This window comes from Micrasema longulum, unplaced genomic scaffold (assembly GCF_059751315.1).
Source record: "Micrasema longulum isolate JH-2025_06_02 unplaced genomic scaffold, ASM5975131v1 h1tg001559l, whole genome shotgun sequence".
In the NCBI taxonomy this organism is placed as follows: domain Eukaryota; kingdom Metazoa; phylum Arthropoda; class Insecta; order Trichoptera; family Brachycentridae; genus Micrasema; species Micrasema longulum.
The window spans coordinates 28,422-54,578 of NW_028278742.1; the positions used below are offsets into that span (position 1 = coordinate 28,422).

Consider the following 26,157-nt stretch of genomic DNA (forward strand, 5'->3'; position numbering starts at 1 on the left):
GTAAACGTATTGTATTTATTGTAATGTGTGTTGTTTTCTTGAAATAAGTAAATAAAATAAAATTAAATGTTTATTTTACATTTAACAAAATTACAGTGGACTTACTTATGATAGGTTTTAACATCTGTACGGGTAAAGTTGTAATTTGATATAATCGGATGGGGTAGTGCGAGTGACACAGTTGTAAATAGTGTATGTATTGCACAAAAATTATTTATTAAAACATTTTTTAGAGTCCCGATACAGACATCTACTGAAGAAGTATTTCATAAATCACAACTTATGACACCAAAGCTTACGCTAAAACAATACTCGCTTACAGATTCGAAAACTATTCTCACTCAAACGAAAGACATAACCCCAACAATGCAGCACATACAAATAATATGATCACTAGATCCTCAACACAAAGACAACGTAAACAAATACAAACTAACACTATTTTTGGACAAGGAATTTTGAGTATTATGCAATTAAAATCGACAACCTACTTCCACTGTCCATTAAAACAATTAGTAACGAGAGAATGTTCAAAAATGCTATGAAAAATGGATAATAGACCTGAGTAAAAGTAAAATGGATTGTCTCATTTGCCCAAACCAATATTGAATCAACTGCTCAACAAATCTATAGTTTGTGTTATATTTTCGTACTTTTGTTGTGCGCTTTTTAAATATAAATAATATAGGTAAACATAAATTCGTAACACATCGTTTCTTTGAATCCCTTAAAATATGTATGTGTATATTTATGTTTTTCCTTTTTAAAAAAATGTTATTATTTTATTTAATTTTAAATCTAAGCATGTTTTTCATTCTTTATTTTAATTCATAACTTTTAATTACTTTTACAAATTTTCTTAATTTCTTTACTTTAATTTTATTCTTTAAACAACTTCTATTTATGTTTATTTTCCTTCTCTTTTTTGTACTTTAATCAATAACCTTACATATAATGATTATATAATATGGAAACTTCACTGGTCCATAAGAGTTAAGTCTAACTGTGTAAAACATAAAACAATGTAACTGTACTGTATGTTTCTTAAATAAAAGAAAATAAAATAAATAAATAAAATATAAACATAAATACGTAGTGCATTAAACTGTCTGATGATTTTGTTAATTATCTCTGTATTGTCTTCTTTGTTTATTCTCACTTGTAATTTTTCTTTTTTTTTTTAAATTTTGTCAAGAAACTTTGCCTAACAATTTAAAGCTCCAATTTTTCCAAGAAAACCTTTTTTCAAATCTAATTTCGAAGTTCCTGATTGGGTGCCAATAAAATAAATGGTTGAGCCATCAGCAAATCGAATCTGCCACATTGCGCGTGCAACACTGCATCAAAGCAATTTAAGAGCTAGTTATAAATAAATAAATAATGTTAATAATGATGTTATGTTTGCATTACGCACCGTCAGATCCAAGAGTGAGTGTTATTGCAATAATATTTTGTACGACAGACCATCTCACCGGAAATCATGGCATAATTTATCCTTCCGCGACTTGCCGTGGATGGTTTAATATTAAAACAATGAAATAAAAACTGTTTACTTCCTAGAAGAGTCTCTATTGTTTACTGTCAGTAAGAACGTACACCACACGTATTGTGTTGAAAAATGACAACTGCTTAATTTTAAAGATGTCGTGAAATTCTTAACTTATGTAATATTCAACGCAATATATTATGCGGATAGGTCCAATTGAATCAATTACATAATATGCCATAATTTTTTTTTTCATAAGACGGTGAGGTTATAAATATTTTTAAAAGGTGAAGAGCGACTAGGCTGTTCATTAAATGCCGGCATTCTTAATGGCTAGGCCGTTTGATTATTTATTCAATACACACAATACACAATTTTACTATACATGGTCTCTTTTTTAAATGCAAGTAGAATATGTTTTTTTTTTTTAATGATATTTTTTTTTATTTACGATTTAAATTATTTTTCTCGAGTGTGTACTGAACAGTCTGAACCCTTTTAATACCCTTTCACCGCTAATTTATTTATTCATTTTCTTGCCACCTCTTTTACAGTAGTAGCTGCTCGATTGTGGCATAATCTACCCACATATATTAGAGGCGCCCACCCCTTCTTTATTTACATTTAAATCAAGATTTAAATATCCCTATATAAATGTTTGAGTTGTTCCTATCTCCTTCTTTCCTTTCCATCCCCTCTCCACTCTTCATATTAAAGTGTAAATTTTTAGTATATTTTGACTTAAAATTTTGTTTTAAATTATAAGATTCTGCATAATGACAGAATATGTCTATGTACTTTTGAGTTTCTCAAACCGAACGGTTTGGGTAAGTAGGAAGAAATTGCCTTAAGGCAATATGCCCGCCCTTATATGTATATAAATTGTGTATGTACGTAAAGTGTTAAATAAATAAATAAACATTTACAAACGTTTTGATGCAAAAATGTCAATTTTTTAAATAATGAGGGTTACTTTCTTTTTCCCAAACACGGTCGATGTCGACAAATAAATTTACTGGCGTTGATTTCGTGAAATTTTTGCATTTTTTAAAAATAAATACTAATTATCCACTGGATATTTATTTATTTATTAATATACACGGTCCTCAGTGCCTTTTACCTTAAAAAGATACATATTAAAAATAATATAAACATTTCAATATATTGTGAAGAACTTAAAAATTAAATAAAAAGTATTATTTTACATAAATACTATATACATAACACAGGAGTTTTGTAATAAAAAAACATATTTAGATATAAAAATAATCAAACAATGTGTGCAAACAAGATTTAAAAAGGAAAATAATTTAAATATATTTCTTTAAAAGGTACAAAACATAAGTATATTAAATACAATAAAATTCTTTTGTCTCAAAAAAAAAATTGTTTTAATAATGACAATTAAAGTAATTTTAAAAATAAGTATACACTATTATCCGGTATCCAGCCGGATACCTATAGTATAATAGCGTAGTGTAAAATTAGATTGGATACCAAATAGCTTTTTTGCACCACAACAGGCCAGGAGGCCCATTTACAGTAGTAAATTACAACCCAGAACTTCCAGGCATGAAAAAATCTAATTTCTTTTTTTTCTTGACCACTACACCTCGGAGGCCGCCGAATATTCATTTCACCTCTAATTTTAAGCATGTCCAAATGTTTGTAGACGTTTTTTCTCTATGTTGCAATAAATTTAGGTTGTAAGTCTTGTTAATGCCTAGGCTTCCGTATTACCTTCTCAAAAAAAATTGAAGCTTAATGCCTATGTTAGGGTTCCTTATACTTATTTCTGTAGATGATGGCTGTAACGAAAGGCGTATATATTCTGAAGAGATTTATTCTTAAAACATTAAAGTTAAATTAGGAGGGCTCTAGTAGATACAAGCAAGGTCCCGCAAAAATAAGGACCGATGAACACGACTGCTATTTGAACCTTGCACCTTTGATTCGTGACCCCACAACTCTTCCTCGGGACCACTACACAATGAAGAAGTTTAGTGTTTTTTAAAATACTTTGTTTTGTTAAAAGACTATTAAACCAGGCCAATTTTTATTTTATTTATTTTTATGTATCATATTATCAGCGCTATAATTTTAAAAGTTTTGTATTTCTGAAATTACTACGCATGTGACGTCTCAAGTTTTCTTCCGCTTCTTCTTGGTCAGTTCTGCGGATTGATCCGTTGACGGTAAGTAAACCGGAAATCTTCCACAACTCTCTTATCATTGATTTATTCATAAAAACCAGTGACGTCTTTCAAAGTAGTTCCTTTTTATCAAAATATTTTAAATATTTTTTTCGTACATTTTCAAAAAACTTTGCTTTTTAATTTAATGATATATTTTTTACCGCGCGTAAGAAAACCTTTTTGTATCCAATTTCCTGTAGGGCTGAATTTCTTCATTCGAAAATTAATATATTTATCACTACAACAGAGTAAAATAACATTTTAATAATTTAAGTATTAATAGACTAGAAAGGGTCCAACATTTTTTTTCAAGCAGGTCGACTACCGGTTAAACATTAACTTCTCTAACCATGCTGAAAGTATGCAGTACCATAGAATAAACTCACTTAAAAATCGAAAAATAATGTTAGACCAGTTATTTTTATTCAAATTAATAAATAAAAAAATTGATTCTCCATCTAGACCGACAAGACAAAATTTTCTGTGTTACACAGAAAACGCGTCAACAAACTATATTAAACAATCTACAATACCTAGAATATGTGACCAATATAACAATATATTTACCGAGGCTGATATGTTTTGTGACAATGTGTGTAAATTTAGGTCAAAAATTATAGAAATTTTGAGAGAAGCAGATATTTAACTTTATTATTATATAAAAAAAAATCATTTCGTTTCTTTTACATTTATTATATGGAACTTATTTTTAAATTATTGTATAAAGTGTAAACAATTTTTTTGGTGTGTGCATTAGTTTCTTACACTAATATACAAAAAAATTGTCAATATTTGTGTACATACTGTTTGTTTACCTAATAAAATTAATAAAGAAATAAACATTTTAGAGAAGTAAATATAAAAGTCTAAACATTTGCAAGGCTTATGAGCTCTCATATGGTTTGAGTGGCCACTTTGCACTTTTTATTGTAATACGGGCCCTGAGGATTCTGGGTAAATAGGTTTTTTTTTTAATAACTGCATTTACTTCAGTATTGCGTAGCTATGATGTAACACGAGTCTACATAGGATACAAGACTTGAAATATCTCTCTTATTTATTTAGATGAAAAAGTCGTATTTTTTGTAATCTTAAAATGAACATTTCCACATCGTATTTGGAAAGTAAAATCAACTACACAAATTAAAGTTTTTAGTTCCTCTCTCCACACTAAGATTAGTATATTTGTCTCTGGGAGAATCTATAATAAGATACGGGATCACTGCTTGGGGACATTCTTGTTCAACAAACATTAAATATGTACAAAATGTTCAAAATGCACTTGTCAAATTGATTGCACCCAATTATGTATACAATCAGAGGAATAATACTCCATTTATGTATGATAAATTAAATGTTTTACCAGTTAAGGGTATTTTATGGAGCAAAATTGTTATCCAACAGATGTTCAGCTCGATATATAAAAATAAATTAGAACACAGCTATCTAACAAGATTTACATCTGTTGATGGCCTAGTAGTACCAAAATTTAAAAATAAATATGGACAACGTACGTTGGATTATATTGTTCCAAAAGTATTTAATTTGTTGCCACTTGACATGAAAACATGTCATAGTAAAAATAAAATTAAGTTTCTATTACGTAAGTGGTTAGTAGATAAAACGTTCCTATATTGATTTATTATTTATGTAATATTTATGTAATACATTTTTTAAATTTTTTAATATTTTTTACTTATTATTATTTTTTTACATATATACATTTTTTGAAAAAAAAAAAATAATTTTATCCCTCATTAATTACATTTTTGTTATTTTCTTGGGTTAACCTTTTCTTTTCTTTTATTACTTTCTTACTTTCTTATTTCATTTACAAATGTAAAATGTTAGATCTTAATTTTAATATGTACTTTTAATTTATTTAATTAATTTATTAATTTAATTTTCTTACTAATTTTTTTTTTTTTCTGTAGATATGAATTGAAATTCTAGATTTACTTTACCTTGTTTAATTTATTTTTTTATCTTGTTTTGATTACATTTATGAGCACACACTATTTATATATGTGTCTATTATTTTTTTTTCTTATATTTAAAATATATTTAAGTGAATTACTATTCTTTAATTTTAATTGTATTATTTTACTCTATTTTCTTACTTAAAAAAAAAAAAAAAATCTTTAAACTATTTTTATGTTTATTATTTTATACGTATACAGTATTATGTCTGTACTCTTCTTATTTGATTATTAATTAAAACTAATGTCTGAGCACCCGATGACAAACTATTATTGAATAGTTTATCGGGACAAAATATATCTTAATACTTTGTTTTCTTTATAATGTATTATAATGTAATAATATGTATATTTTATTGAATAAAGACTCTAAAAAAAAAAAAAAAAAGTATAAATATGCTAAATTTTAATACAAAAAATGTTTATCCTTCCTATGCAAAGAATAATTATACGAATGAAGATGGTGCCATTACCACAATAAATCTGCTTTGCTGTATAAGAAAGAGGGTGAGAATAGGACTTATAACAAAGAAGACAGAGTTGCAGTTCTGTGGCCGGTGTTTGTGTGAAAGAGACAAGACAAAAGAAGACATTCGTTCAATAAGTCGAGATAGGCTAGAGTGCACACTAGTCAAATGACCGGCGTATTTTTTATTTTTTATTTATTTGTAAAACAAACCTAAATATTATGATATTTTTTTCTAAATAATGGAAAAGGAATTATTGAACAGCGTGTCTCTATGTTTTTTTCTTCAAATATTTGGATTTCAGAATATTCTGCCTTTCTTGGGGCAACACGGTGTTACATCACCGCGTAGGAATGAGTTTTGTATCACAGCCTACTAAAAGTTAATGCATTTGGCGTTAAAATGTTCAAACTCATTTTTATCGCTCTTAGCACGTTTGTCTTCTAGATAATCGACACATATGAGTACATGTATTTATTTTTGCTCTCAGCAAGCTTGTCTTCTAGATAATCGACACATATGGGTACATATATTTATTTTTCTCTCAGCACGTTTGTCTTCTAGATAATCGACACATATGAGTACATATATTTATTTTTTCTCTCAGCACGTTTGTCTTCTAGATAATCGACACATATGGGTACATATATTTCTACATGCTATGTATTTTTGTGGAATAAAAGGTAGGTACTGTGTGCCGTATATTTTATTTATTTATTTATTTAAATGTCTTTTAGGCTTTTACAAACATATATAAAAATAAAGACAGACACGTATTTTACAAAGAAGTATCACAAAATATATAAACAATTTTTAGAACTAAAAGAAAAATACTAAAAATATCATCTTTACAAATTAGTATTAAAGTGCATTTTTAAATATGAAGACAGAAATGCATTTTACACAAAGAGAGGAGCAAAAAATAAAAATGAATTGAGAAGAGAAAAAAAAATCATCACATATCAGTAGAAAATATACGGGGATGTATGCATATATTTATGTATTGCAGTGGAGAACAGAAATACATTTTTTCGTATAGGTTGTATTAAAACAATCTTAAAATTAGAAGAAGTTATTTTAATCGGGTTGTGATCTTGTGGCTAGTATCTCGATCAAAGGTTTGTGGTTCGAACCCCACTCTGACCCAACTAAATTCCCATTTTCTATTTGTGAGTTATTTGCAACTCGTTGAAAATGGCCCTCAAAATGAAATATTTCGGTAAATCATAAAAACGCCAATCGTTCTTTTTCCAAAACAAAAAAATAAAATAAATTATAGTAAAAAACGTTTTCGGGGTCTGATTATTTGGCTCACGGTTTCCTTACCAACGCCAATGCATCTATCCAGAAAATCTATCTAATTAACTTTCGTTTTCTATTATGGTTGGATCGTCAAGCGCTTAAATAAATCATTGATAGAAAATAACACTAATGTAAATTTCCCTTATCATATTGAATGGCTGTATGATGTACAAAACGAGGAAGACCGAGAAAGACATGGCACGATCAAGTCTGTCAAATACTTGAAGATGGACATGTCAAGAGTAGGAATAATCGGCGTGCGTGCATGAGAAGATTTATTTATTTATTTTAAAGAAACAAACAGTCGATAATGAAATAAAGACATTTTTTTTAAATACATTTTAATGACAGACCAGAAAAGTTTCTAAATAAAAATCATACATATTATTAAATTATGTTACAACAAAAGGATGTGTTTATGTGTATTTGTATGAGAGTAAGTGTAGATGTGTGTTTATGTGTATTAGTGTGGAAGTGTGGAAGTAAGTGTTCAGGAGTGTGCATCATTAAATAGTAAGTGGGATTGTATCGCAGCCAGAAATAGTAAGCCTTAATTTATTTTTAAATAAATTAAAGGGCATGTAAAATATATCAATAGATGAAAAAAAACATTATAGAGCAAGAACGATAGAGGAAAGAGTGTTGTTCATAGTTAGTGCTACAGACTGGCAGATGTAATAAATACTTATTTCTAGTCACGCGAAAGGGGACATTAAGATTAATTTTGGAGAGTAGGTTAAAAGAGTCTACTTTATTATTTAATAATTTATGTAAATAGCATAACTCAGATACAGTGCGTCTATTTTCAAGGGTAAAAAATCCATTTTGTTTGGCAGACTACTGGCTGTAAGTACAAAACTTTTTACTATTTTTTTTTCTAGGTCTTTAAAAAAATTTCGTTGAACATTTTCAATCCTTTCTATGTTTGTTATTCTTTGTGGGCTCCACACAACGATGTATGAATCTAGAGGAAGCGAGGTGTTATGGTGTTCTATCCTCTCTGCCTACTCCTATGGGGAAAAGCGTGATGGTTTGTTTGTTCGTTTGTGTTTTTCATATTTTTCCATTTCATTTTTTATAATATCGGTAAGTTATAAAAATCGTCCAAAATGCAAATAATTTTAATAGAATTGCAGAATAGATGTAATCAGTTAATATTATATTCAGAGAAATACCAATTTGGTTAATTTGAGAATTCACGGACCAACAATGAAAGTGAATAGAATTGATCATGTTTTATGGGGGTAACTCTCAATATTTACTGAAATTGAGATAATGTGATACTGCAAACAAAACACAAAACATTGCTTCACCGTGCATGCGACAAATTTCACGCTTTGCTTGATGCAATGACGATTGTCTTACGAACATATAAGTAATGCCTCAGGTATGTTCGAGGCCATTCTGTAATCGCATTTCCTTTGTGAACGTTCACCGCCGGCTAAAAAAGGCCCTTTCCTCAATTAAGCCCATCCCTTATCTTTCACAATCATAAAAGCACTTAAAATCCAACCCAAAAGCATTCGCAGCCTTCTAGAAAGTGCACAATAACGTAATTTGAATACATTTTGTTCAGGGTATATTTTAGACGGACGCCAAGTTTTATTTTTCGAAGAATCAGCTCCTGTAATAATCCTAAAAAGACTTCCTTCAAAATACACATTATTCTGTAGTCTCGTCTGGGCTAGTATCCCGAGAACAACACTTCATACCGTTGAATAAGTGTGATTAAGTGCAAGTTTTTTGTTTTTTCAGTGGGGTGATTTGAATCGAAATGTACGTCCGCCGCGTTTTATTTATCGTTGCGATCTCGTGTATAATTCCGGGCAATGTTTATTGTTACGCCCAACATCCTGGCGCGTATTCATCTCCACATTACGCCAAGAAAGCTATTCAATATTCCAAACCTTTCAACCAACCGAATCGCTATCCAGAAAAAGAATACCAAAAAATATCTCAATCTTCGGATGGGAATTCGGAGCGTTCGAAGCATCACGAAATAGATATTTCGGAATACACCAAAGCGCAAATGGAATCTTATTCAAACGCGTTTGACAACTACACGAATCAGGCGGGAAATTCGCAGGGTTACCATAGTGCGGAAAATAACGAGATCGCGGAAGTTAATACTACGGATTCGCAATCGGGTAGATCCACTGGAGGATTTATGGAAACTGCTGGAAATTTCTTCAGCGGTAGAGGAGGACAAATGTTAGCAGACATCGCAAGAGAAGTTATTTCTAGATCTACAGGAGCATCGAGTCAGGTGGGTGTACAATCTGAAAAAAGTTCTGCGCAGTGCATTTGGCAGGTTTGTATGTGAACCAATGCTATTTGGTTTATTAATTTTGTCAATTGTAGACATTATTACATTTTTACTGCATTTGACTTCAATTTTGGAGGAAGTTCAGCTCTACGGGAAATTTAACACGAAAAAATTTTTTTTCTTGCACGCGACAAAAAAATTACTGCATTTCGAAATTTCTGAAATGTATAAAAAAATTAATAAAAATGAACCATTCATATTTGTTGACTATTTTTTTTTGCTATTTAAACAATGATTAATAATGAAAATAATGTGACCTCACTGGGTTACCCGTGCCGAGGACACCTAACAATTTACGTTGTTTTTTTTAAGATGTGAGAATATACAAAGAAAACTTAATACAGAGATAATTAACAAAATGTTTAGACAGTTTTAAACACTACGTATATATGTACATATTTTATTAATGTTTGCCTACAACATATATATATGTTGTAGGCATACATTAATATATGTATGTTGTTTATATTACAACATAGATGAAGAACATTTAATACAAGAATATATAGTCTAGACATCATGATGTAATTACTTATATTTACATATAAGTTATTAAATTTAAAAATACTTGGTACACTTCCACTTATTTGCTTGACCAATTAGCGCTTTCACCCTCTAATGGGCATCTTGTCAATAAATAATTTAAATTAAATATAGTATAGACATTTACAGGGCATAAGCCCTGTCATTTAATTGGTTAAAGTGGCCACTTTACACACTGTGTAACATGATCAGATGTAATACGGGCCTTGGGCCCGTATTCTAATGGGAAGATAAAATGTATCCTCAATTTTGTCTACAAAGTAAAATTAAGTTTTCTGTATGAAAAATAGAATATGCTTACAATTCAATTTTTTTAAACATGTTCAGTTGCAGGTTACCGACGAAGATACTTTAAACTTTCTTACAAATATAGAATTTATAAGCCCTACATTTTTTTATTCCAGGTTCTTAGCCTTAACCTCACAAACTTAGTCATTCTCGTGGTGCTTAAGGCATTAATCCTGGCTGCGGGAATGTTCGGAGCTGGTGCTTACTCTCATGGATATGGCAGGAGCTTAGAAAGTGAGAAATTAAATAATTAAATATGTGTTTATTTTTTTAGGGAAAACAACGGCATTACAATAAATATAGAACATAATATGAAATCGTAAAATAAAGCTAGTAAAGTGTTCCAGAGAAATACAATTTTAAAAGCCAGTTAAGTTGGAAAAAGAAAACATAAAAAGTACTAAAAATAATTATTTGTGTGAGGGTGAGTGGTTATGGGAGTGGGGTTTGGTTTTAAAAGGTGAGGTCGCGATTGATATAAGTGATACAGGTGTGTTTGATATAAGTGAATAGATAAGAATATATAATAAGTTAAAATGTAAAAACAAATTATAAAGAAACATAATAACTTTAAGTACATACATTTTACAAAAGTACATAAATAATAGCAATGACAGCTGCCAGCTAGTTCCGTATCTATGGCAATGAGTTGAACATAAATAAATATGAAATAAGGAAATGCGGTAAAACAACAATTAGCCGAACTCTGACTACCCGAGTCATTGATTATCCGAATCACTTTCAGAATTTCAGAAATAAATAATTAAGTCGAAAACGTTCTCCGATTTGCATAATATTTTTTCTGTCTACGCGCGCTATTGTCCTTCCCTCCGCGAATTGTCCTCCCTTCCTCCACTGTTCGTTTTGATTATATTCATTTCATACTGTACGTATTAATGTACAGCACTTGTAACTACGCTTAACATGTAAAAGTGTTGCCTTTTCATTTTATTAATCAAAAGCTCTTTTTCTTTAAAAATAGTTTTTTTCTCTCATTTTCAACAACCATACCGTAATTACCCTTTTTTTCGAAAAACAAAACTAAATATCTTAATTTTTGATTATCCGAATGGGATCCGGTCCCAATTGATTCGCATAATTGGAGTTCTACTGTATGTATATCTCATTCGTGAATAATTGACGTAATATTTGTTTTATCTTGCATGCTGCTAGTAGGTATAGGGATAACCTGTAAATTTATCATACGCCAGTGGTATAAACCCTTTATATACTTATTTTCATGATAACTTTTGTAGGTGATGCCAACTCGCAGTGGATTAGTGGTGCCGAGTTGGACCTCTGGACCAGCTACCTTCATGGGGGACCAGGGTGTCTCGCAAGGGCTTCTTGCCTTAATCCTCTTTTGGCCAAACGGTACCTTGGAGGAGCTGATATTGCCCTCACTACAGCTAAAGTGATGAAAGGGTAATATTAAAAATTATTTTTTTATGTATATTGTATTCAATTTGAATGTTCCCAATAACTGTACCCGAGATATCATGCACTGTTCTACGCCGGGATCAAGAAGCCGGTGCCTATGATTGCAACTCACAATAAGGAAATATCACGTTTTTAACATTTAAAAAAAGTAATAAAGGTCCATGAAATACTGTCCTGTAAATTAAAAAAAATTGACAATTATTATTAGCATAAAAAATAATTTTAAATTTGTAATTTTGAATTCCCGCAAAAACGAACATTCCATTGGCCACGCCCCTAAAACGTCACGATTTAGGGTTATTTGTTCCTGGCCATTGAAATTTGTCTTAGAACATTATCACGAATCTTGACGTCACAACTGCCAAGGCCAAACACGTCGCGTTTTTCTACGAACTTTTTTTATTTAAATTTATTTTTTGCATTTATGTGTGAAAACATTTCTTTACGATATCCATATCGATTTTTAAAATACAATTCAAGATTCTAAATCCATTTAATATATTTTTATCGACATTCGTAGTATGTGATATTTCCCTGTTGAGTACTGCAGTATCAAAGACGGACATCTGTTTTTCAAGTCACAATTAAGGTAATAATGAATTCGTGTAGATTTTTACTCAGATTTTCGAAAAGTATTATGCACATGAGACAAAAATGGACCGAAGTAATAGAAAAACGTCCTTGAAAATCGATCCTGATTTCAATATCATTTATTTTATTTATTTATTTATTTTATTTTATTCAGATATTTAGAACATTGCGGAAAGAAAATCCAATTCATTCTTAATAAAATAATAGATCATAAATTTTGGTAGATAGTTATGTTATTAAAATAATATAACAAAATGTAAAAAGAAAAATTAAAAGTTAGAAAGTGCTTTCCTAAGGGAAATATGTCGACACCCAAGGTGATGCGATTAAGTAGCAAGATTGCTCTACCAACCGGCATAACCATTGGCAGGTTAGTTCTGCATCGTGGTAGGTAAAACAATCGATGCTGTCTTTGTCGAAGATAGTTATCAAGTACGAACAGACATACATCCGTCAGAATTTCTGAGTTATGTATGCGACCACCAATCACTTGGAAAAAGTGAACACCAAAATGAACGTCTCTTCTCCTCCATAATGAACTGATAGCCTATCATCCCCAGTAAAAAGTCGGTTGGGAAGAGCCAAGGATAATATCCACACTATTTTAGGTACAGATAGCGCAGAAATTTATTCTGCACTCTCTCCACCATCAAAGAGTATCGAGCCTCATGTGGCCACCAAATAATGGAACTTAACTCCAAACGACTCCTTACCAAGGAATTTTACAATGTCCTCATAATCTGAGTGTTAGAAAAGATCTTGGCATTTCTAAGAACAAAACCAAGCATTTTAAGGAAGACATTACATAGATTAACCATCTGAAGATCAAAAGATAACTGAGCGTCACACAACACCCCGAGATCTCTGGACGTTGAAGCCCTTTCAAGCCTCACTCCGTCCATTAAATAACGATAGTATATATTTTGGATGCTCTTGTGTATGCCTTTACAAAACATTTGGAGACATTGAAGAATAATTTGTTTTGCTCGCTCCATTGAATTATATTTTGTTTGTGTATACACACATGAACATATATATATATATATACATGTTCATGTGTGTATATGTATGTATGTAATATATTATATGTTTTTTCATATTTATTTTGTTGTAACCATAATGTTGAAACTGTGCTTAATTTGTTTAGTATTTTATTGCTTACTTCTTGACATGAACACTTGACAAATTTTCTATTATGCTCATTGTTTACGTTTATTTTTTGTAAAATTATTGATAATATTTTCAGTTACTAGAATTCCACTCGTCCATGCGCTTTGTAGCACGGCGATTGGTTATCTGGCTTCCTTTTTTTAAAAAATCAAAACCTTTATTAGCATAAAAAAATCAATACATACCTTAAAAAATAGAACACTTAAGGTTGAACTTGCCAAAAAAGAGTCTGTCTCTTGTGTTTGGCAAGTTTACAAAATTTTATAAAAAAGAAACAAAAAATGCAAAACAAAATAAAACAATAAATAAAAAATTAAACAATTTTGAAAATTTTAAAAATTTAACACTAATAAAATAATAAAATAAAATAAAAACACAAAACTTATAAATTGATATACACAGGCACATATTATACATAGATTTTCATTTTCAGAATACAGTTAATGTTAATTATGTCAGGAAGCTTTTCTTAAATTTATCTTTAAATTTTCCGTAATTTATTTCTTGACGTAGATTTTGTGCTAAATTATTGAAAAGCTTCCGTCCTAAATAAGTATAATGATGTTTGGCCGTGGTAGTTTAAATTCTCTGTAGAGCGAGGCATCCTGTTCAAACGGGGGCTAGAATTCCAACCGTCCATGCGCTTGGTAGCTGCAAGACGTGTTGTAATCTTATTCCTTTTTATTATTATTATTATCATTGTAATATTTTTTTAATGCACTAAATTTCTTTGTCAATTTTTAAAAATGTTTAAGTGGAGGATAAATTTCTTACCATCAATGCGCTCTGTAGCTGTAAGACGCGCTGTAATCAAGCTCATAACTGTTATAATTCAAATTGATCTTAGTTGGAAACGACAAACTAGAATCCCAACCGTCCATGCGCTTTGTAGCTGCAAGACGTGATGGGATATTTATTTATTGTACCGCGCCCTTGAGGTGATTTTCACAATGGCGTTCTATAAATTATCACACCATATATATGTAAATATGGATGTGTGTGTGTATGTTTATGTATGTATGCTGTATGTGTACATTTATATTAAATTTTATTTCTTTTTTCATTGTTTTATATTTACTAACTATTTATTTCTTTCTTTCACCCCAAGCGAACGAAACGTTTTGTTTTTTGTATTTTTGTTCCTATATGAAGCCCGTAATTGGTCTTATTATTTGTTGTTATTCTGTATGTATTGTTTATAACTATGACTGTTTTGTCTTCAAAAATAAAATATAAATATTTTAAAAGCCCCGTAAATGCCCAGACTTCCACATTGCCTTTTCAATAATGTTCTCTATCTCTGTTGTAATACATTATTTTTTTTCAGAATTGTGCCTTACGACGAAAAATATGAGAATATTGTAGAGGAGGCCAAAGAAGCAGCTTCTTGGGGGGCGGCAGGAAATAATTGTGAAGCGAGATACAAGTGTTAAAATACCCACAAATGTTTATTTTTAAATTAGTATCTACATGTAAATATACCGTATAAAAGGCACATCTTAATATCGTAAATCTTAAAAATAACATGTTGACATTCCTGCATAATATTGTTAAGCATATAATTATTATTACCTACGGAAATAAATATAAATGATTGCAAAAATGTTGTGATAATTTATTGTCCCGAAAAACCTTATTATTTTTAATAAAGTGGAGTTTTAGTATAGCAAATAATTAAAAATTTTAAATTTTGATTTCGAATACCATTGACTTCAATGGCGTTCACACAAGGACAATTCAATATTCTCCTGTCCCAGCATCCAACCTATTATCCACATGTGAACATCGGGACAGGACAATGTTCCGCGGTATTGTCACAAATCCCATAGGACAATAATTACTCCCTCCACTGCACACGGTTGCATTGTCCTCGTGTAAACGCGCACGGGCAGAACTGTAGGATCATAACAACCAACTCGGCGCGTGCGTATCGCTTCCGCGCATTTTTTTCTACCGGAAATATCAGCTGATTTTTTAAATTACTATTATTGACATAGCTCGTCCTCTAATAATTCCAGTACGTCTTGGTATAAAAGAAATAATATTTATCATGAACCACTCCATAACGAACGTCATCGTTTATTTATTTTTGCAGCGTTCACGTGTGAACTATGGCCGAAATTTCGTATTGTCCCAATGTCTTGTCCTGCGCAGTCGAGGCTGTTTACGGAGCTGGGACAAGATAATATTGCCCTATTTATTGTATTGTCCTTGTGTCAACCTAGCTTTAAAGAGATATTAAAAATGGCACTGCATTCGTGCTTTTGACAGTGCAAATATGTTTTTTTCACTTGAGATCATTTTTAAAAATACATATATATACTTATATGAGAGTATTCCAAAAAATCATAATTAAATTATTCTAAATAAAGAAATATTTCCAACTGAGCTTATAAGAATCTAAGTACTAATTTGTACATTTGGGTTTAGTATATCTTTGCTCCGGATGATGGGTCATTTAAAATATTTGTAACTAGTAGTGTTATTATATTAAACTCGTGGTAAAAAATTCAAAGTGTTTTATTTTGAATAAATAAAAAATTCGTATTTCGTTCTTTAAAAAAAACATTAACCTGGTAGTACAAAAATGTATGCAGTGAGTAATCATATGTTTTGGTGCTTTCTGTGTATCATAAAAAAGTCTTTTATCTATACCTTACGAGCAAATTACCTTTATTTTTTGTAATGCGTAGTGTCTTGGTAGGTACCTCAACTAAGTAAAAAAGAAAACGAAATATCACGAGACAAAAATCAGAATATCGGTAACGTATGGCCTCGATATGGCAACAATATTTCATACAAAATTACAATATACTTTTGTCAGAATGTGAATATGGTTAAGTTCCAAAAATTTAGATAGCTTTATTGAAATCGTATTTTTAATTTTTAAAATACACCCGTTCAGTTTAAATATACAAAACTAATATCTTGTGAGAGATTATTTAAAAATCGACATCAGTGCAAATGACAAATGATTGATTTGACAATCACTCTAAGAAAACAAGATGTCCGCTCATTCGCAACCTGATGGCAAATCGAGTACCCGATGCAGGTCTAGATAGTGAAAAAAATATTAGTAAAGTGTATGTAGCAACCTACAATTTTGTAGTAAATATTTTACCCGTACCTCGGGTAATTAAAATTTCTAGTAATGGAGCATATCACTAATAATGATGAAGCTAAAACGGATCAAAAGGTGAAGAAAGGAATGACCGCCAAGAAAAAGTCTAAAAAGACCAAAGAATCCATCGAAAATGTAAATAAAACGGCTAGCAACGCGGAAACTGGCGGTTTGATTAAAGATTTCAAGGACGTGGTAAGTTTACATCCGAATAACGGTCTGACGAACGGCGTGTCAGGTGATCATGGAATTAGTGAAGATCAAAATATTAGTAAAAATGGTGAACTTGAATGTGTAACTAAATGCGAGCGTCTCGTGAGTGAAGACAGTTTAAGTGATAAGTTGGCGGATCGTTTAGGCGAATTGAAAATATCAGAAACCGTCGAAGACCCACCCAAAACTGACGACAAAGAAACTCCCTCCACCGTCTTGTGTCCCGAGTGTAAAGACGAAAGTTGCACATCTCCCGATGCGATAGAATTTGAATCCTATAGGTCAGAACTGCAAATGGCTGAGATCATGAGGCTGATACAAAAGGACCTGTCAGAACCCTACTCCATATACACATATAGGTATTTCATTCACAACTGGCCCAAGTTGTGTTTTCTCGCCATGCACAATAAGCGATGTATCGGTGCCATAGTATGTAAACTGGATCTGCACCTAAAGAAGGTGAAGAGAGGTTATATCGCCATGCTCGCTGTGGATGAAAAATACAGGAAAAGAAAAATAGGATCTCATCTCGTCAAGCAAGCTATATCGGTTAGTAAATTTAGTCATTTACAATCACAAGATGGATACTTATCCGTATCCATACCCGAAGATCATTCCTGTTTAGATTTTCTAAACTAAATATCTCCTCTTTGCAAGAACAATGTGTTATCTCGAAAAATGCAGTTTTACAGGAAGTGTTTTTACTATGGATCTTCAATTCATTATTTTATCTTCAATTAAGATCCATAGTAAAATAAACATTAGTTCAGGTTTTATACTTTTTTTAATGTTAAAAAATGTAAAAGTGTACTTCCTATAAAATATAACACGTTCTTGCAAAGAGGCGATATGATCATCATTCCCCTATACACATATATATATATAGAAGTACGGTTTACTTATAAATCCATCTAAAATGTAAATTATATATATGACTGACTCTCTCTTAATATCAGTGTTACCTGTATCCAATACAGAAAATCTGTAAAAAATCTATGAGTACTAATGGATGAACATGTATGTTTGCAAATTCATACTAATGAATTCAGACGCAAAATATTTTTCAGTCTTTACTAAAAGGTCACAAAAAATCTTACCCGTTAGTACTAAATGCTCACCCATTCCAGATTACATTGATATTTCGATAACTGAATTAAGCTGCGAACTACTTGATAAAGTTGAATGACTTCAGAATACATTCATTTGGTATATTTTTGGTGTTAGGAAATATGACTACATATCTGATTATTGTAGGCGATTGAAATGACTAAAAATTAGACAATGGAGAGACTAGCACTCCCTCTCACTTCTGTTCACTGTACTTCATAGTCCTAACGCTTCTATTTACCTCTGTGAAAAAAAATTATGCCCGATAGTTCATGATTTATTTCTTTATTTTTATTCTCAAAGCTCCCTTTCGATTCCCATCCACAATTCCTCCTTCTTCTCTAACTCATATAGTGACCATGCGGCTCAACCGTGCAATCCTATGAGGAAACATTATTATTATGGATAACTTGTATTGCGCCATTTTCTTAGCGCCCTCAAAGGCACTTTACAAAGTAATTCTATAAATAAATCAATTTAATTTTAACTTTTTAAATGAGCAATTTAAGTAAAACACATCTCCTTTCTCTTGCTTAATCTCTCCTCCTTTCCTCTCTTTATTCCCCTTTCCCATTGAATACTATAGTGTTGATTTTAATTAATTTACATTAAAATATTGCTATTTTTGTTTATATTTAGTTTAATTTTTTGATTTTCTCTTGAATACTTTTAGTAATTTAAATTATATAAATAGCACTTTTATTTTATCGGTTTGTTGAAGGAAATTGCTATTTGACAATAAGCCCGCCAATGTATAATAAATATTATGTACTTAAAGTAACAATGCGCTCCTTTTTAGAGAAGCTCTTTAGCTCTGTTGCATAGAACAAAAGCATTCCAAATTTTTGGTTTGGTTTTTAGTTTTTGTTTAATTGCGCTTGCAATTTTCGACCTGAGTACCTACATATGGCCCAATGTATTGCTATAAACTGCAGCTAACTTCGTAGTTGATAATCACAAAATGGTTTTTGTCCACATGGGTGGGTCTATTAGCCTGTGGCGTATTACTCCAAGATTATGTACAAGAAGTTAAATAAATTATGTAATGTTGCCTAAGGCTTTTCATTGATTGGTGCTCTAATCGCAGCGAATCGGCAATAATTTGTTATGTAATTACATACTTATCAGACCAGCACTTTGATCATCATTCAGCCTGCTAAAACACACGCAGATATAAAAGAAAACAATAAATAGCATGTCAAAATATAACTGAACAAAAATAATTTCAAGGCAACATCAAATAGGTGTGAAGATTTTTATGGTCACTAATATAAATATGTATCATCTTTTTTGGGTGATCCCGTGTAGGTTGAATTCGTTCCGAAGTTTCAGCTACCTTTACAGAAGCTATCTTTAGGGTACTTACTTACTGCTTACCACATTCGTTCCTCTGGTGGACATAGGCCTCTTCTAAATTCTTCAATATTTTCTGCCTTGGGCTATTTGCTGCCATCTACGATCTGCAAACTGGACAATATTGTCTGTCCACCTTTTTGTGGTCTTCCTACGCCTCTTTTGCTGTTCCACAGCCTACATTTAAGATTTTTGGCGACCATCTTACACTGTCCCGTCTTGCCACGTGCCCCGCGCATTGTCATTTTAGTTTTGCTGTTCTTTCTACGATGTCACTGGCCTTTATTCGGCGTCTAATTTCCCCATTTTTAATTCTATCAAGAAGACTGACGCCTGACTCTGTCTTTCCATTGCTTGCTGAACACACTTAAACTTTTGTAGGCTTCTGACAGTGAGGGATATAGTTTCATGGCCAGAATTTTTGTTTTCCCCATATTCATTTCCTAGTCTAAGGATGCATCGTGGGAGGTCTTTAATCGTTCCTTCGAGTTCATGTACATCTTGGCTAATTATTATTATGTCATCTGCAAAGCGAAGATGATTCACATATGTACCAGTTATTTTTATGCCCTTATTTTACCTATTGATTGTTTTAAAGATATCTTCCAGGGCTAGTCGGAGAAATTGTGTCACCTTGAACACCTTTTTCTATTTTTATTTTATCTGTTTTGAGATCATCCATCTTCACACCCATGGTAGCATTATCGTAGATATATTCAGTTAGTCTAATTGCATCGTCAATCAATCCTTGTGTTTTCCAGTGCTTTCGGTATAGCCTGTGTTTCTACAGAATCAAATGCTTTGCGGTCATCAATAAAAGCGAGATGTATATTTGTATTGTATTCTGTAGTATTGTCTATGAGCAGACGCATGGCTTTGATATGATCCATAGTTCCGAAACCATTGTGGAAGCCGGCTTGTTTGACCGGTTGGTAGAAGTAAAATTTTAATGTTAGGGGATATATCAATGTGTCAATAGTTAATCAAAATGGGAGAGTAAACTTATTGGTCTATAATTTTCTAATCTGTAGTAGATAATAGTTGTTTTACAGGTGTTATATAGGCAGCATTTGGTTTTCACTGAGTAAAGATTGTATGTGTATTTTACACGTGTATACACTGGAACCTCTTTTTACACGGGGGATACGTTCCACCAGCGTTGCCAACTCTACCGATTTTTTGATATTTTAAATTTTGGAACTAGTAGTAGTAATACTACCAATTTTTAAACATCTTAAACGAAAAAAAAAACGTTTAAAAATGTATAAAAAAAAAATCTTTATGGGTTTCCTAAATCAATTAGGGATTCTAAAAAAATATTAAATTGTATACCATTTATTGTACCTTCATTTTATTATATTCTATTATACACCAAGAGGCAAAGGAGCGATGTAGGGCATTCAAATAACTAAAAATATGATTATTTATCAATTTATTAAAATAAAACAACACCCATTATAACAAAAAAATACAATATTTACAAATAGACCAAAATTATAGGCCAATTATAGTTTTCTATGCATTACCAAATAAAATGTCAAAAAAAGAAAGAAAAAAAGCGTACCTTTAAAAAGCCACTCGGCATCATTCCTCACGAAAAAAAAAAGAAATATTACAATAATAATGAAATAATAAAAAAATAAGAGAAAAAGTTTTTTGTTTACTCGGTCTTATAAATCCTTTCGCCGGCGGATCCACACGGAGGAACCCCAGATCAGCCTCCTTTCTTTCTTCTTTCAAACAAGAGAAAAATTTTATGTTACTATTATGCATGTTAAATTAATGTACCATTTTTTTTTTGAATGTTTAAACCGTGTAAAACGAGGTTCCAGTGTACCTACTTGATTAATTTAAGTTAATTTAATTCTGAAAATCTCTTTTTAAATAAATGAATAAGTTATGTTTTTTAAATGTGTTTTACCTACATTCAAATTTTAAAGAACGGTACTGTGCTTTTATTAAGTTTATTGTTTCAGTAAGAAACGGTCATTAATTTGAGTATGTCAATATCAATAAGTAAAATAAGTATTTGTTTTTTGTTTATTTACTTATTTGTTATTAATTAAGGTATAATTAGGTGTTCAAATTTTATTAGTACAACTCTCTAAAATAAATACATTACATTTTATGTACTTGCTCAGTCCTACATCTCACCTTATACATTTAAAAAAAAATTACAACTGAAGTGTGTCTAGGTCAAAGTTTGTCTCCGAACTGACAAATAAATTAATGTATTGATGGAATTATTTAAAAACACCATGGCCCGCTGTAAGTCAAAATTTGCCGTATAATTTTGTACCAAGACAAGCGGCTCTGGTGTTTCAAAATAAGTTTTATTGAATTACAGTGAAAATTTGATTACTTTTTGACGTGGTTTTAATACATTTATAGAATTTCAAAATTTACTTTATCTGGGATTATGAAAGGATATTTTAATAAAATGTCTGTAACATCACGAAGTACGACAGAAAAGGCATTTTTGTGAGTTTTTTCATAAGTTCCTGCATTTATTAATTATGGGATTTAAAAATAAATTAATTTACGATTTCAATCACTACACACCTTAGATATTTACCTAACTATTTGTACAGAATTAACATTTCAATTATCAGAAATTTTGTTTCTGTCGGAATGACGCGAAGTGATGTTTCCGATATCTGACCCGTAAGTATCTAAAATAGCGTTAAATTGGTTTGGAACCACTAAAAGCTCTGTTTTTTTTTATTATGTACTAGGCTTATCACTGCAAAAGATATGTTCCTTCTAACTGATCCAACTATAGTATCCACCAAAAAGTCACATTTTTATTAGTTCATAAGCTGAATGTGTATGATGAACCTTAAAAGATATAATTAAGAATAAAACGTAATGTTTAAATTGTTGTTGTAGTGCTAAAAATAATGTTTTTTATTTCCTTTTTCAGATGATGGTTGTCGACGAGGCCGATGAAGTGGTCTTAGAAACAGAAATCACGAACAAGCCAGCATTAAGACTGTATGAGAATTTGGGATTTGTTAGGGATAAACGGTTGTTTCGTTATTATTTAAATGGAGTTGATGCCCTACGACTGAAGCTCTGGTTAAGGTGAAAATTTAGCTCTCTTCTATGGGAGGATTCTATCAATAAGGCTTTAGATTCCCACATTTGAACGGTTACCGCATAAAAATGATAGGAACAGTTCGGAAAAGGGCGTATAAAGCCATTTAGAAAACTTGACTATTAATGTGTGAGCTTGATTGTTGGCTATTGCAAATTGTTGTCTAATATGCTGTTACACTGACTTCCCTTATAATCTTCCCGGTGGAACATTAGTCTGAGTCCACCATCATTGAATGTCAACCAGGGTACTCATAGTTGTTTTACTATACATTTATACTTGTCTTTGTTACAGTAAGGAACTTCAGTGTAGTTTGCACGATAAATTAATGAATAAGATAACTTTAATACATAGGTTTCTCAGTTCTCCTTCCAGTAAGTACTCAATTTCCTCGAATGCCCTTGGTGAGGTTTCGGAATTGTTGATTCAACATCTTTTTTAAGGAATACAGAAATTTTGTTGACATTTTATTTATTTAAAAATTCTTATATTAATAGCCATGCATCTGAAATACCTGCAAGATAAAGTAAAAAATCTCTGTTCACAATCAGTGGCAATAAGAGGTGTACGATTTGTTTTTTCACTAAAACTCAATAAAGTATAGACATGGCAATTATGAATGGAACACAATATCGCTCAGATGCCCTCCTCAGCTTCTCTGGTATGACACCACCCATTTGTTAAAATTTTCTTACATTTAGACATAAATGGGGCTCTATCTCGCCAACATCTCGTTTTTTCAGTCTGGTATTGTTGCTGGCTTATTGGCATAGACTTTTGATATCAACAAGACCCAAAAAAAAAGTCCGGCGGTATCAGATCGCAAGGTTTCGGCGGCTAATTAATATCTCTATTTCAAGAGACAATCCGGCCTATGAATTTAGATCGCACTAGAGCAATTTTTTCATTCGCTGTGTGACAGGTGGCACCATCTTGTTGAAACCATATATCATTGCCATCCATACAACACAATTTGTGCATTAAAAGTGATTATGACATGATAGCATTCACCATTTACCATAATCGTTAAGCTGGCCTCAAAAAACAAACGTTTTCATCGGACTGTGTGTTTTTCGAAAACACACAGTCCATTAATTTTCCATGTCTCTAGATATCATTTGTTAAATACGACATTTCTAAATTTGACAGAAAAAAAAATGACTCACAATTCGAATCGTACACCTCCTTTTGTGACTCCCTATACAATGAATTTCCTTACTGTGCTTCTGTATTTATTATTGCCCCCGTAAACATTTCCCTCGCTCTGTATGTTAATGATTTCAACAATTTTTATTTGGGCAATCAATCGTTGATTGTCATTTTCCATCTATATTATAATATACATTTTTCAATGCGAAAAGTTGTGTCAAGTCAGATATAAACATTGTACATTGAAATTTTGTATACATGTATGTATGTATAAAATACTTATTTAGCGTGTTTTGGCCACTTTTTCAAATTTAGGTATATACATGTCTATACTAGAAATGAATTATATAAATCAGTTCGATGTGTATACCACGGGTTTTAATTTCAAAATTATTTTATCTGGGTAATGTAGGAAAACATAAATATTAATTTCGTTTTGCTAAATTAATTGCATTATATTGGGAACAGTTATGAATATCCACTGAAAATTTGCTTTTTAAGCTTATAAGCAAAACATTCTAGCTTTGCGAGGGTTCGAATCGGGTATAAAAAATTGAAACATTGTTTATAAAGAGAGAAAAAATGTAAAGTTTAATTTCCTGGTGTGTGAATTTGTATAGTTTAAGTACTGATAATAATGAATTATATTAGATTTGAAGGACTCTGTGATTTAACATGAAGTGATGATAATATTATTTGCATAACTTGTCTATTTTACGTAATTGTAAAATAATTATGTGTACAATAAACGTTTCCATCTTCATTTTGTGTGATAATCTATTCTATATCAAATTATAAAGACCTGATGGCATAACTGCATATAAGTTATGCATACACCTAATGTAAATTTATTTCAGTGTGCAATTTGTCCAATGTCAGTTGTGTCTGAAGTTCCCTTTGTAAAATTATCATTCTAGAAAAAATGATTGAATTGTTTTAGGTTTTGTTTTTAAAACCCATTCACCATTTTGTAAATAATAAATGTTAATATTTCATAAAGTATATCCCGAGTCATTATATTAGGAAATAGCCGGTACGAATTTCTTTGACCGTTCATTTTTTATTGTTTTACAAAAACAATTTTCGTAAATTTTGTTTATAGAATACACTATTTTGTTAACACCTTTGTTTAATTTTTAGTAAATTCATCTGTAAGTTGTTTTATGTTTGGTAACACTATTAATCTGTCATTTTTTCTTTAATAAAATTATTACCAAAGATTGTAGCATAAACCAGAACCTGTACTGAGACATGTAAGATCTAAACGTCAGAATTACAAATGGTAAAACTGCATTTGACTATTTTATTTCATAATACACCTTTTGTAGTCTAAGTTACGATTCCTTAAAACCAAGGCTTTTTTTATAAAGATGATATCCAAATATTATCTTAATTTTAAAGGTATAAATAAAATTACTTTGTTTTATGAACCCTTTTTTTTATTGTCACAACTGACTAGTTCCGGCAACTACACGTTGTACTACATTTCGGCAACTACAGTTATTATATAAACCCGAAGAGGGCAGCGTGTAGTTGCCGAAACTAGTCTGTTGTGACAGTAAAAAAGTGTTTCATAAAAGAAAGTCATTTTATTTATACCTTTAAAATATAAGAATGAACTTCAAATTTAGTGCTACAAACTACCAAAATATTATCTTAATTAATTGGATGCAGCTTTTTCTACACCACAAAATGTATTTTTTAAATATTTTTATAGAAATAACCGGCTAAGCCTCTATTTCAGAGGCTTGTCAGCAGGTAGGAAAGAGAGGATACTGAAGGAAGCTATAAAAAATACACAACACCCAGACCGATTGAGAAAAAAATCTTTCTTGGATTTCTTTCTCGCAACTGGTGGGAATTGAACCCGCGACGCCAGTTTCACAGTTAGCCGTCTAACCAACTGCGCCACGGCGCCTGTATATGAAAACACAAACAACATCTTTCATTTAAAAAAGAAAATACCTGTCTTATTTGAAATTAAGCAGACAAATTCAACACACGTGTTTAACTATTAAGTGTTAACATAAGTTTTGTCCGTTTTTCTCCAACTTAAGAGAACAAGAAGACACAACAAACAAAAATATACATAACTAGTCAATAATGTATTCTCCTTCATTATTTCACTACAAATGAGTCAATAATTCATAGCATCTTCACCATACTCTGCGTCAATAAATCTAGCAGTTTTGGCAGCTTTATTTCCTCGGTTGAACACGAACAGAAGGAGGTGTCGAAAATGCTCACTTTCATCTACTTGACAACAGTTTAAAGGGTTGTAATCAAATAAAATAATGTAAACAGTGTAAAAGCAACTACAATATCTTGTA

General features: G+C 31.1%; 2 protein-coding genes across 2 annotated transcripts; both read left to right on the top strand.

Annotated features, from left to right (window-relative positions):
* The first annotated feature begins 8,698 nt into the window (after positions 1–8,698).
* Positions 8,699–15,390, top strand: LOC148274892 (uncharacterized). The gene is made up of 4 exons (XM_088236471.1): positions 8,699–9,695; positions 10,703–10,820; positions 11,843–12,011; positions 15,115–15,390. Exons 1-4 carry the CDS (start codon positions 9,204–9,206, stop codon positions 15,218–15,220), a joined length of 885 nt encoding a protein of 294 aa, XP_088092597.1. The 5' UTR covers positions 8,699–9,203; the 3' UTR covers positions 15,221–15,390.
* A 1,151-nt stretch (positions 15,391–16,541) lies between these two features.
* Positions 16,542–25,120, top strand: LOC148274893 (N-alpha-acetyltransferase 30-like). The gene is made up of 2 exons (XM_088236469.1): positions 16,542–17,670; positions 22,505–25,120. The coding sequence occupies exons 1-2, from the start codon at positions 16,939–16,941 to the stop codon at positions 22,667–22,669; spliced, it is 897 nt and encodes a 298-aa protein (XP_088092595.1). The 5' UTR covers positions 16,542–16,938; the 3' UTR covers positions 22,670–25,120.
* Positions 25,121–26,157: the final 1,037 nt, after the last annotated feature.